This window comes from Alligator sinensis, unplaced genomic scaffold, assembly GCF_000455745.1.
Source record: "Alligator sinensis unplaced genomic scaffold, ASM45574v1 scaffold1002_1, whole genome shotgun sequence".
NCBI classification, from domain to species: domain Eukaryota; kingdom Metazoa; phylum Chordata; order Crocodylia; family Alligatoridae; genus Alligator; species Alligator sinensis.
The window spans coordinates 230,197-244,023 of NW_005842710.1; the positions used below are offsets into that span (position 1 = coordinate 230,197).

The following is a 13,827-nucleotide window of genomic DNA, read 5'->3' on the forward strand; positions in this document are numbered from 1 at the left end:
CACCCTCCGCCCCCACCCCCCCACTTGACACACCAGGCAGTGCCGCCTCTGTGCTGCCCAGCTCATGAGCTCTGGGTGAGCAACAGTAACAAACACTGCCCAGCACAGCAAGTGGTGGGACTGCCGCTGCCGCATGCAGCCCCAATGGGCAAGCCCAGAGCCAACTCGGGGCCCAGGCTGGCAGCGGCTGCGGGTTACAAGCTGGTGCTGACCGTGGGTGGGGAAAAGCGGCCCCTCGCCTGCCCTGTGGCTGGTGCCCCACCCTGCAGCTGCTCGCAGCCTGTGTGGGGCTGCCTGTTCCTGCTCAGGACAGCCCCGCACCGGCTGCGAGTGGCTGCAGCAGGGAACACTGGCCATGGCGTAGGCGAGGGGCTGCTTTTCCCCACGCTCCACAACAGCTCGTTCCCTGCTGGCAAACAGGGTGTCGGGGCTGGGGGGTACTGGGAGTGAGCAGGCGCAGGAGCGTGGGGCCCACACCAGTGTCCAGGGCCAGCGCCAGCGGGGCCCAGAGCAAGGTGGCAGGGGTACAGGGTCCTGGGTGGCAGGGACTCTATGGAGCCAGGCCAGCTCTCCCCTCTTCCTGCTGGTGCAGCCCAGCCTGACTCCACAGACCCCTGCCAGCCTGTGCCCTGCTCTTGTCCCCACTGGTTCTGGCCCTGGGACATTGGTCCCAAGACATTGGGACATTGGTCCCAAGATGGTGACCAGGAGGCGGGGCACCTGTCAAGGCACGGGGCTACCCATGTGGCCCTCAACAGCTTGCCAAAACTGGGTCAACTTGGTAGCATCTGAATCCTAGAATATGTATTCTCCTCCCCCACTCCCTTCTGCTAGGTGGTATGTGTGATGGCAATGAGATGAGTGTGTATTATGAATAAAACTGAGTTTATACGAAGACAGCAGCGTAGTTAAGATGGTGTTCTGGAACTCTAGAAACCTGAGATGTATTGAAAGCCTCTCCCATAGTTCATCCTTTTCCCTGCCCCCCAACCCTAACTTTGGGCAAGTCACCACATCTCCATGGCTCAGCATCCCTATCCCTACCTAGTATTTATTATGGCTTCAGGGAAATCTGTGACACATTTATAAATCTGAAGAAGAATGGAGCTGGCAGTAGTGAGGGGTGGCATAGAACAAGGTTGGATCTCATTGTAAACTGTTCAGAGTCTAAATGGAAAGTCTTGCTGATGAGCACTGAAGTGATGGGGCTAATGAACCTGGAGCAGAAAGAGGGCCCCTGATTGTACTTCAGCTTGTGCTGCCTGCGCAGACTTCTGTGATTGAATGATCAGTGTTTTATAAATATCAAGCCTCACTTTGCCCCGGCCAACCTATCTCACCCATATCTATCTTGTTACCCAAATGTGTTATGACCCTTTGCTGGCAGATGTTCCTGTTTGAAGGAGCTTATATTGTGTCATCTTATCTGTAATGGCAGAAATGTCACCAGTAACTCACTAGGCCTCTGAGTTAGGGGTGCCATTTTTCCTGGATTAAATACAAGCTCTGTATGAAACAAGGTTCTGAAGTCTGTCTCTCCTTCACTCTTAAGGCTAAGTGAATGTTGGAAGGGTACATGCAGGAGATGTATCATCTCTCTGAAAAATAACTCCTTTCTTCTCTTGGAATTAAAAACGAGATCTATTTCTAAAGTACTTAAACAACTCTTGAGAGTTACAGAAACCCCATCCACCTACTTGCAGGGGTGTAGGTTGGTCTAATAAAAGATATCAAATTCACCCAAGGAACCTTGTCTGCCCATCCACCTACTTGGGTATTTTAAAAACTTGCTCTAGTATATCTGAGTTATGCTGATGCCAAAAGCATCCACCAACCCCTTCAGTTCTTAGCAGAAACACCTATTACAAAGTCCTGACCTAGATGCTGTCTTTGGTAGCAGTTACGGATGTGACGTTTTAAATCTGTTTGGTTTTCACAAAATAACCCCCTTTGTCTGCCCCCCTGATAAATTTTTAGCTTTCTAGTGAAAGCTAATTTAATGACATTTAAATGCATTAAATAAAAGTGTGTTTCTCCTGTTCCAATACAAAATACTAACGCACTTATAAAAACCCAAATAAAAACTGTTGAAAGCTGATTCCCCTTCCCTTGCATTGGTCCCATTTTTCTTGAACACTGTCCCATCCCTCCCCTGTGCTGACAACTAAAGAATGACCAACTTGTGCCTGCTAGTAGTCTGTCCACCTCTCTCTTCCCCCTTTTGGCCTGAGTGCAGGAGCTCCTAGGCAACAAGGAAATAGTTTGACAGTAGCAAGTTTAGAGGTGGTCAGAACAGCAATTGCATCTGGGACCTGATTACACCAATTGCTCTCTGATCAAAAGGGGTTGGGGAACAAATGTGTGCCAGGTAACCAGGGGACATATGCCCCAGATTAATACTAAGCTAGTTGCTACTCTTGGTTGGGAATGGTGGCATCTTTGTTTGTGGTGTAATGGAGGCCATAAATAAGTCCCCCCTCAAATCATTGGCTTAACTGTTTGTTGTAAAACTAAATTGCATCTTCCAGAAAGGCATCAGAGCTGAGGTTATTGCAACAGCTGGGAAAATGAGCTGGTTGTACCACACTGTATGCAGCTATTCTCATCTTCCTGTTTGTTCTGTCCACAGCGTGGGACGATGAGACGGCGCTATGAAGATGATGGCATCTCAGATGATGAAATCGAAGGAAAGAGGACGTTTGACCTGGAGGAGAAACTCTCCACCAATAAATTCAACTCCACCTTTGTCGTCTTCATGGAAGGCAAAGGTTGGTTCCCCTTCCCTTGGTAGTTTTTTTTACTCCCACCCAGAGTCCTGTCTAGTTTATGAAGCCACTAAAATTATGGGGGGAAACATGCCTGCAAATAGACCATATGGTCAGTGTTTTCTGAGGGCCCTTGCTTGGTAGGGCAGACTAACTACTTCTCTAGCAGAGTATTAATATCAACTCTGATATTATGGAGGGAAGCTTCATGGGAGAAAGCTCAGGAGTCTGTTCAGCTGCAAGCTAGATTGGAAGTATTAGGTAAATGTATTTGCAGCTAAACATGTTCTTTTGTAATTGAACGGATTGCTTCTTGGTGTCCTATCTCTTCCCTCCCCCAGCTCCTTCAAGCTCTGGTTCAGACTTTCTTATTTCCTTTTGTCCTGTTTTTATTCTTCTCTAAGGTATTCTGCTTGCTCAGCAGTAAGGGGCCAAGTAAATAGTTGGGGGGAGCAAATATGTGAGGTTGACCTAGGTAAAAAGGGAACATGTAAGCTTTGCATGGCATATCTGTGATCATACAACTGCTCTGTATGTAGCACTGGAGGGAGTGGAAGTGATTTTTCTTGAGTCTTCTCTTGCTTCACTGAGTTTGTTTGGGGAATGAGAGTAACAAAGCCTTATTCCTTTGCTTGCCTGACCCAGCTGGTGGAACCAACATATCCTGTCCTGCTTGTCTGCATGGCCTGTGTCTGTGGCAGGCTGTATACAGCTGATTAGAGCACTGGAGCAAACCAAATTCAAACATTTCTGGGGTGGCTGCTTAAGCCCTCTCTTTGCTATATTCCTCCTTCACTGGCTGTACCCCCAGTATCTCCTTAGCGATCTCCCCCTAACAATTACTCACTCTTGTCTTTTATCCCAATGGCAGACTTCACGGTTGAATACATCCAGCGGGGTGGACTGAGAGATCCTCTGATTTTTAAAAACTCTGAAGGCCTTGGAATAAAGTAAGTAGCAGGGTCGGGGAGGTGACTCCAGCCTAGGGGGTCACTGCACTGCCTGGACTAGGGAAGCTGTAGCAGGATCCCCCAAGTGCCTTCCTCAGAGTAGTATTTTCCTTCCTCTTCACCTCCTAATTTTGTGGGTGGGTGGTGGTCTTGGGAGTGCATAGTTCAGAATCTGTTTTGCTACTTACACCCAAGCCACGGGGATCAAATCCTGGTAGTAAGGCTGAGTGCATTTTACTGTGCTATTGGGATATAAACTTATTTTGACAAGGTTTCTGCTAGGGGCACTGCTGGATTACAGGTCCCTAGGGGAGGCATGGGGAGCACATGCCCTCCAGATTTGTGCATGTGGGTGAGGCAGGCTGCTGGCTGGGGCTCTGTGCCCTGCTGCTTTTGCCCTGGTTGCCACGTGATGTCAGCATGCCTCCTGCCACCCACCAGGATGAGGGAACATCTAGCACGGCCAGCACACAGCTCCTGGGGCAAACTTTGCCCTGGGAGCTGCATGCTGGCTGTGCTGCACTTCCCCTGCCCACCTGGTGGGTAGCAATAGGCATGCTGGCATTGTGAGGCTTCTGGGGCAGTGGGCACAGAGCCCCAGCCCGCAGCGGGTAGCCTACCTCTGCCCCGTGTATGAAACTGCGGGGCATGTGCCCCCCATGTCTCCCTCGGGGTCTGTGCAGTGACAGGGAGCTGCCCACCCTCCTACCTCTCCCATACTTCTGGATGGAGCTACCCACAACTGTTGCATGACCCATGACCTGACCTGTATGTGTGTCCCTCACTCCCAAGGCACAGCCCCCCCAGCCCTGCTGCTGCCCCTCACTCCTGACCCACAGTCTTCACAATTAAACCTCCCCCTGCACACTTCAAAAATAGCATCTTGTGATTTACATACCAAATCTCTTGATTTTTAAGAGTTTGTCTCATGATTTTTGATGCAGTGGGGTTGGCAATACTGGGTTCCCATCTGAGACGATGGATTACACAGAGCAGTAAAAGTAGGATAATCAGTGGGCTGAAAGTCCTGTGGCTGCTGAAATTGCTACAGTGAGTTGCAAACAATTGTGGATGCCCTGGAGGTCTTACTGGGCTGCATGCATTGTCAGAACTCCGAACAAGTTCCTTTCTTTTGACTTTTCCCTGATTTGGGGGTAGGAATTAACAGGTATGCTCCAGGTACCACCTGGGTTCTAGTGCCATTAGTATGCTGATCTAACGCATCCCCCATCTATTATAAACTGTGATCAGCAGTGAAACAGCTAAGAATGGTACCTAAGTTAATCACACCCTGAAGCGAAGCAGTTTCAGGCTTCCTGCAGCTTGGTCTGGGGTTAGTAGTGTGGGTTTTTTTTATTTTTTAAAGATTTAAGCTACTTCAGTAGAGTGGTGAGGAATGCAGTCTTTATTGAGGTAGTAAAACTAGTACCACCAAGACTTAGTGGCTACAGCATACTTTGGTAGTAGTGCTCACCTCAGGGATTCACACCACTCTAGCCAAGCAGGTATGATTAAAGCACTCTGACTTTGTCAGGCAATACTTTTTGTTTCGAATCATACTTTGAAGGTTTTCTTCAACCATGAATGAGAGGTTGAGATCGTGCCTTTCAAAGTACTATTTCTGCCAAGGTAACTACCCAAACTCATGGTAAATAATGCTGCATAAATCTAGTAAGTAGCTTGCCCTGGAAGTTACTGGGAGCTTGCCCTGGTGCAACTACATTTGTACATGTATCCTTAGTATAGATGAGCTATTTTAAACGAAAGCTGAAGTTCTCTGAAACAAGCTCTTTATTTATCAAGGTTACTATACAGTATAAACTCCCAGTTCACACTCTGGAGATAATCATTCCAATTTTTAAACTGCCTCTGCTCCCCTAGCCATGGATTATGCCTCAGCATTTGTCTCAGGTATTTGTCTGTGTTCCAGGATGCCAGATCCTGACTTCAGTGTGAATGACGTGCGCCTCTATGTAGGTAAGTACATCCCTTCTCTGCCTTGAATGTTATACAAAATTATCACAATGACCTTCAGGCAGAATCTGGGGTGGCTTATAGAGCAGGGGTGTCAAACTCATCTGGTCATGTACGGGGCTGAACTAGCCATGTGCCCTGTATGCAGCACAAGGAATCAGTCCAGGGCACGTGCTGCATGGGGCCCCTTGCAGAACTGGCTCTGCTCTGTGGCTCCAGTACAGCCTGGTCTAAGCTGTTTCCAGAATACTGCACTAGGCCAGTCCTGCATGGTGCCACATGAGGTGTGCACCCCAGACTAGGCCCCTGTGCTGCTTGCAAGGTATTGCAGTGTTGGGTTCAGTCTGCGCCCCACATGCAGTGTATAGAGTCAGTCCAGTGGCCCATGAGTCAGATCATACAGCTGTATGGGCCTTATGTTTGACACCCCAGCATAGAGGGAATAGTTTGGGATGTTGAATACTTTGTACCATGAGTTAGGAAAGGCTTTATGGCTCCCTTGCCATACAGCTGTTTATGCCCAGACAGCTCTTGCCTGAGCAAAAGGTCAAGTATTTTGTAAGGTATACACATGGGGCTGGCAAGGGAAAGGGACTGTTCTGTGATCTGAAGCAGCTCAGCAGTGGTCTCTTGTTCAGAGCACCGGAGACTGTTTCTAGCTGTCCTGGCATGGATGTGGAGGACAGACCTAGTGACTGGCAGGGTAGGGTTATTGAGTTCGTCCCCCAGGAAGGCAGCGTGTCATCTTGTCCCCTAGCTTGCCTATTCTTAGCAGCTCTTTGTGCACAGCAGTCGCTCACAGCAACATCTGTTTGTTGTGGCAGGGAGCAGGCGGATGGTGGATGTCATGGACGTGAACACGCAGAGGGACATTGAGATGTCCATGGCACAGTGGGCACGCTACTATGAGACCCCAGAGGAGGAGCGGGAGAAACTGTACAATGTCATCAGCCTGGAGTTCAGCCACACCAGACTGGAAAACCTGGTGCAGAGACCTGCCACGGTCAGTAGAGTTGTCTTCTCCTGCAGCATGCTTCCACCCTGCACCCTTAGTCCTTTGTTATGCTCCCTGGATCAGAGAGAGGCTTCCCAAAGAGGAAAGCTTTATAATCACACCAGAGCCCTGTGAATGCCTTTAAGCTAATCCACCATTGCAGACCTTGCTAAACTAGTGAGAAAAGCAGAAATAATTGGGTAGCATGACCTGGGAGCTTTCCTCTCTGCTCACAGAAAATGTACAGTAATCATGTCTAAATCTTCAGCATACTACTAAGAAATGACATCCTGCCATTAGAGAAGGTGGGATCTATTGTATATAAAGAGGGTTAACTGGAAAATGTAGTAACCTCTTTAGAAGCAATGGCAAAACAAAGAAATCCTTTCCAAATTTGAGTTTCAGTGGACAGATTTATGTTAGTCTGAGAAGAGTGGTGCGGAAGGACCGGGTCACTGGCTCCCAGCTTCATCTCGGTTAGCTGGTTCCATTGCCTGATGAGACCTTGGCTCTCTTCCAACCAGTGCCTGATTCCCCAGTCAGCTGTTGTGCACTAAACTACTAAGGAGCTTGTTATGTAGAACCCACTCATACCTCATACATTAAGCCTTGGCTCCATTGTAAGTGAAAAGCGTAGGTAGCCAACTGGGAGGTGCAGAGCGGCAGTGGACAGCAGAGGCTGATTGTTGAGGTATAGGGGGAGGGCTGGAATACCAGAGAGAGTATCCTGAACTCTGCGCTTGAACCTTCTTGGGTTCTGCAGCTTTCACTGAGGATGGCGAGAGATCAAGAGCCAGTTCAGAACTTTCATTTAAAAAAAAAAATCATCAAATTAAGAACAAAAGTAACACAGTCATTGCCCTGTGTTTAGGTATTCAAATTATATGTGGGCCTCTTAAACTTTCCATGGGTTGCATAATGTTACAGTGCAAACGCATGCTGCCATGGTCAAGTTTCTGAGGGGAGAAGTTGACTACTTCAGCTGCCTGGACAAAGCAGTTAGGGCTCTTAGAAAGGTACCAGAAGTAATTTAGCAGTGTGCTCAGGAGTGAGCAAAGCGGCAAATTATGTTTATCATATCTTTGTGGGACCTTGCTCTTCTGTTTAGGAATTAAACACCTCAGCAATTTATTTCAGGGTCTCTTGCAGGCTCACACACTGTTTACTCTCCATTTGCATTTGAGGTTACTATGCAGACATAAGGATTAGAACAAAAAAGCTACGTTATGGAGCACACTTTTGTGACGGGGCTGGATGACACATTGCACAGAATTCTCTGATGTCTGTTGCAAGTCCAGAGTGGCAGTGCTGGCAAACTGGCTATGAATAGTCTTGGGTGAACTCCATTCTGAGAATACTAGCGCTCAGAGGGGTCCACTGCAGGCATAGTGTTTCTACTTCTGAAGTACTGTATTTCATACCAGGCTACTAGAAGCGGCAAACTGTGGGGTTATAAAGCCTCCTAACAATTCTTTAAGCTGTTGTGATCTGCTAGATGAGGAATGGAAATGAGATCTTTTTACCTACACTTGGACCAACTGTTTCTCTGGTTGCAGGTGGATTTGATTGACTGGGTTGACAACATGTGGCCAAGACACTTGAAAGAGAGTCAGACTGAGTCTACAAATGCCATTCTGGAGATGCAGTATCCCAAGGTGCAGAAGTAAGTAACTTCGTGAGACACCTGTGTCCTGCACCCACCATTCCAGTAGGGGCAGAGGGTCCAGGATATAATGTGATAGGAGGTGGTAGCCTGTTCCTAGGAAAAGGAGCTCAGGGACTCTTTTTCCCTTTAGCTGCCCCTCAGGACTGTTTGTAAATGGTATTAAAATTATAATGATGCCAACAGCCCCTGTACAGTCCCCTCCATGACAGGGCATGTGAACGAGCTATTCTGTCTTCTCTGCATATCAGAGGAACTTGTATAGCTTGTTATTCCAATGCAGTGTCTCGGATTGGGTGAGCGGCCTAGTATTTACTGTCCTGCTACAGCCACTGAGGCTGGGCCAATGAGAAACGGAATCTCCAAGAGTTATTTGGAGGATGAGGATGAAAGTGCTTTCTCCTCTTGCTTCTGCTAAAGCTCCTTGTGGGGATTTGATGTAAATGCAAGGTGAACTCTCCTGCTGTTGTCAGCTATCTCCAGCAATAGACAGTTATTAAGTGCTTATCACTGTAGCATTTAGCTTCAAGAGCTGCTCAGAGCCTGCATATCCCAGAAGCTGAGCAGTTCCAAGTACTTGTCATTCTCTTCCCCCTCACCCCCTTACTTCAGTGTCAAAAGTAACAGTTTTAAAACCAGAGGCAGGGTCTGGTAGTTTTTATCTACTCATCTCTTCTTGCCCTCTTGTCAGGTACTGCTTGATGAGCGTCAAGGGCTGCTATACAGATTTCCACGTGGACTTCGGGGGCACCTCTGTGTGGTACCACATCCACAGAGGGGGAAAGGTATGAAAACTGTCATTGTGAGGGCTGCTGCCAAAGATGTTCTCAGGAGGGCTGTGTTGAGTTTTGTGGGTTTGTACCAAACAAACTGTAGGAAGTGCAGTTGTTCTAAGCCACAGACAGGCTTCAAAGAACATTTGATCCCCAGGCCAAGGTGCTGTTCACTGGGGATTTCATGGTAGGTGTGACAGGGCTAATGTTGCAACCTGGGGCCAGCAATAAAAATTGGTAATCAAGAATTTTTCAAGATTAATTGATGGTTTCAAAAAATACAACTGTACGCCGTCATCTCTTTTTGTTGTTAATTGTCAGTAGCTTTGGGGGAAGTCTTAAAATGATATATGGCTTTGTAAGGAGAGAGAGCTAGAGAGACATGATGGACTTGAATATGAAGTCACTTGAACACTTTCTCCGAAGAGTAGCCCAGAACTAGTATTCAGTTCCGTGCTTATTAGCTGTAAATGAACCCAAACCCAATCCCCTTAAATTAAAGGCTGGGCTGCCTGGACTTGGATTCAAATTTCCTTGGCCTGTCTGCTTGCTATGGTTAATTCTCTAACTCTCTATAATGAATTTATGATCATTTTGTGTTAAGGTAGAAGGAAGATTGATAGTGCGATATGGCTTTCCACTGATCTGGACTTCAACACAGTTTTATGTACTGTTTGTGCTAGATGATATACCTCAGCATTTCTGGAAGGTTTAACTTGGGTAGTTTCCTTTGTTGACTTGTTACCTTGCAGCTATAAGTGTTACAAAAACCTGCTGCATTCTTTTTAATAAAGACAATGATGCAATATAAGCAGGAATCCTGGTTTTCTCGGAGTTAAAAAAAAAAAATTCCGAAATTCTCTGATTATTTAAAAAAAAAAACCCTCAAATCCACATTTTTTCCACAATTAAAGTGAAATGCCACTAAATACAGTTATCAGTTGAATGCAATGTCTTATTGATAGTTACAATTTTAAAGCAATTTGAAAGCTTACCAGCACCTCAATTATTATAATAAAATAAATTATAAATACCTATATATTTTGGCATTTCATTTTTGGGGGGTTTTTATTATGAAAAACCAGAGTCCACCACTTCCGCTCACTAGGACATGGGTCCAACTATGGCTGTCCTTCCTGCTACTTTGTAGCTCCGAACAGCCCTGATATGCCGGTGCCCTGTCCCTGTCATTGCCCCTCACTTCCAAGCCCCAGCCCCTTGCTCCTGACCTGCTGCCCCCAGGCCCTGGCCCCCAGTGTGTGAGGTAGTGGGTAGATGAGAGAGGAAGCGGGATGTGATCACAATGTGGTGAGGGGGTAGCAGGGGGGATACATCCCCCCCCCCCAGATTTCTGTGCCCACAGTGGGATGTGGGACTGCAGCTAGGTCATACCAGCTCAGATTGCTAAACATAAGAAAAAGTTTTTCAGAGGAAGTGTATAAATTAGTGTATGATCTCCATGTTGAATGGTCTCCCTAGCTTACAAATACCTGTGAGCCTAAAAGCAGTGCATGGACTCATGCATGTAGGAGTATACACCAAATTGTCCAAACTAACTGATCCATGGCCTGTGCTCGCTTACAGAGGTTCTAGTCCTTAGTAAGGTACACTGGGACAGCTCTGGAGCTCTTTCCACATAAGCTGCCATTTCTAGTGGACCTCTAGTCCTCAGACCTGAGTTTAGTGAATGAAACTAGTTGGAAATGGGGAATTCTCTGGCTCATGAAGTCTTGCATAGTAAGTTGTAACAAATCTATGGTCACGTATGTCTTCCTGTCTAGCTCTCCTGCATCTGAAGTATTTTTAGATGCTATTCTTTATTCTGCAACTTTACACATTATTGTGGTTTAAATTCAGGCTCAGTCCACATTTAAATCCTACCAGCCTACTTCTGGAGTGTGAAGAGAAATGACAGCTCCTAGTTAACCACTAGGCTAGCAGAAGCTGTAAGGTAGATGGATTTTACTGGCCTAACAGTGTTCAAAGAACTGATATCGGGTATGATGGCAAATAATTCTTCTCTGGGCCTGAGTTTCATCTTCCTGAAGAGGCTTTGCTAGTGCATCTATCATATTGCAAGCACTCAGCATTAGCAAGGCCTTATTGTTATGGGTGCTTAAGGCTGACAGTAAATGCTGTCTGTAAAACCCATTTTTATATATAGAAAAGGGAAGACTTTTTGAATGCACAGAAGACAGGTAAAACATCCCACCCCACCCCTCCCTGGAGGTGCCCAATTCCCATCTCTGTCTTTGAATAATCTCCCCCCTACTTGATTAAAAGCAGAATTTTCCTTTTACTGGTCACAGGCACACAAAACTAATAACCACTTGTTTCAACATTTAAAACAAGGGAACACTTCTGGAGTCCAAAAACTATTTTAAAAAACCAAACGAACTGTAATTTGAAAGCACTGCTCACATATTTCAGACAAAATAGTGAATTTTCTAAGGTCTGAGATGTTATACGTATAAATCTACCTGTCCCCAAAAGTATAAAACATTTTAACAAAAATGTAATTGATTTTTTTGGTAAACATCTATTACAGTGATTTCTATTATGTCATTACATAGCTTCAGTGTGTAAAACTCATCTAATTTTAGATCTGCCTTCTTGGGGAGGTGATAGGAAAAAGCTGCATCTTATACAGAAGCTTTGTATGGGTACCATATTTTCATCTTCCCTATAAAAATTATGCTTATCTAGGAATTCTGGTTGCACCTGTGAAAATGGAGATAAGTTTCTCCCTGTGGCATCTGTGCATACAACCACTTTTAGCCTCTTGCTGTAGTGACAATATACATATTTTTGCAAGCTGTTGACACAGCAGATCCAATACTACTTCCAGAGTAAAGTGTTGGACTTCATGCATTGATGCAGTCTGTAACATCACAATGTCTGAGCACCTTAGGAAATACCAAGCCATGTGCCCAAACTGCAGGGCTTCAGAAATCTGTTTTTTCTCACTTTTCTGACTCACTAGAGGCAGGAACTATAGTACTCCTTACCTTGTCCAAAGTTTCAGCTTTGTCAGAGCTCTTGTCTGCTGACAGAGCTTTGTGGACTGGAACTCTGAAAAGATTAGCTACAGGTGCAGTGTGGCTCTAGCAGTGGAAAGCACATTCTTCTGGTGAAGCTATGTCATACGGGAGTGCTAGTCTAGCTCTGTTGGCAGAGCTGTGTTCACAAAAGGGGCTCAGCCACCTTGGCACTACCACTGCAATTGGCAGTAGCCCCATTGTGTATGTCCAACTGAAGGCGTGTGGTTGAAGCAGTTTCCCAAAGGGTTGTGAATTTGATCTAATAAAGTGGGTAGGGTCTATGGCTGCCTTCTGGGAAGAAATACCATTTGCATGCTGTAGGGCTGCGCACAGGTGCAAATGACTGGAGGCTGAATTCCCTGTATTAAGGATAAAGAGAGTGCCCCAGGAACATGGTCATCATGAACTTGTCCCATATATGCCTGCCTAGTCTTGAACTTGTTTTGTATTACTTGACACTGTTTCTTGAAGATGAGAATGTGCTGAATATCCCCATGCCTGGAGTAATGTGCAGTCCTTGGCACATTTCTTAAATTGGAAATCTGTCATTTTGCTAATTGCCAGCCATCTTTAATAGAATACACATTTCTATGTGTTCTGGCATTTGAAAGAGAGCAGAAAAATTGCAAGAAACCAAAAGCAAAGGGCGGGGGGAGAGGGAGGTGGCTGTCCAGACTGTTAACTGTCTTGGGTTCTCTTTACATTTGCAGATCTTCTGGTTGATCCCCCCTACACCCCAGAACCTGGAGCTTTATGAGAATTGGCTACTGTCTGGGAAACAGGGAGACATCTTCCTTGGTGACCGAGTGTCAGAATGTCAGCGTATTGAGCTCAAGCAGGGCTATACATTCGTCATCCCTTCAGGTACGAATGGGGAACAGGAAGACCTGCCAGGGTATATTGCTCCTTGTAGAAGAGTGTCTCTGCCAGGGGTCAGTTACAGAGGGTGGGTTGGGAGACTGAGCTCTCTGCAGGACACGATCAGAATAGTACGACTTCTCCTTGAATTTCTTCTGTAGCAGTCACTGCCAACCTGTGGTTCATAGACATATTGACTAAGACCTCCATTATTCACTTTAGCTTCCCACAGATATGTATTTCTTTATATTGACAAGGCAATCACTGATGTTGCCTGTGGTGCATTACTTGCTTACTATTATCCATGGGCCAGCAAAGGTTGGGGGCCATCACTGTAGTGAGTAGCTGCAAGAGAGGAGTATGACACAGCTCAGTTGTCTTGTAGCTTTCATTAATTCCCAAAACATTGCCAAGTTAAATAGTTGCCCTGACCCTGCTTTAAGGCATCATGTACATCAGAGAAGAGAGATTGTATAGTAAAAGGGCAGAGGAAAGAGTCCAGCAGAGAGCAAGAAAATTATTAGGGGCCTGGAAAGCATGTTTTTTATGAAGAAAGAGTAAAAGAACTAGGGATATTTAGTCTGGAGAAGAGAAGACTGAGGGTGGACTTGATAGCAGTCTTCAATACCCAAAGGGCATTTATAGAGAGGATGTAGATGGACTTTTCTTTGTGACCATAGGGACTAGGACTAGGAGCAGTGGCCTCAAGCTGCAGTAGAGGAAATGTAGGTTGAAAATTAAGAGGACCATTCTGTTTCTGAGGGTGGTCAAGTATTAGAGCAGTCTGCCTAGAGAAGTTGTGGACTCTC

At 46.0% G+C, this 13,827-nt stretch overlaps 1 protein-coding gene across 5 annotated transcripts in view; it reads left to right on the forward strand.

Annotated features, from left to right (window-relative positions):
- Positions 1 to 13,827, forward strand: part of KDM2A (lysine demethylase 2A) — a 74,442-nt gene that overhangs the window by 30,366 nt on the left and 30,249 nt on the right. For 2 of the 5 annotated variants that reach the window (XM_006034169.3, XM_025216135.1), the window contains 7 exons: positions 2,630 to 2,768; positions 3,637 to 3,715; positions 5,646 to 5,692; positions 6,514 to 6,692; positions 8,240 to 8,346; positions 9,038 to 9,131; positions 12,871 to 13,024. In XM_006034169.3, coding sequence (XP_006034231.1) covers positions 2,630 to 2,768; positions 3,637 to 3,715; positions 5,646 to 5,692; positions 6,514 to 6,692; positions 8,240 to 8,346; positions 9,038 to 9,131; positions 12,871 to 13,024 — 799 coding nt within the window. Of the gene's footprint in view, positions 1 to 2,629; positions 2,769 to 3,636; positions 3,716 to 5,645; positions 5,693 to 6,513; positions 6,693 to 8,239; positions 8,347 to 9,037; positions 9,132 to 12,870; positions 13,025 to 13,827 lie in introns of those variants that run through there. The other 3 variants (XM_025216137.1, XM_025216138.1, XM_025216136.1) reach the window with 3 other exon arrangements.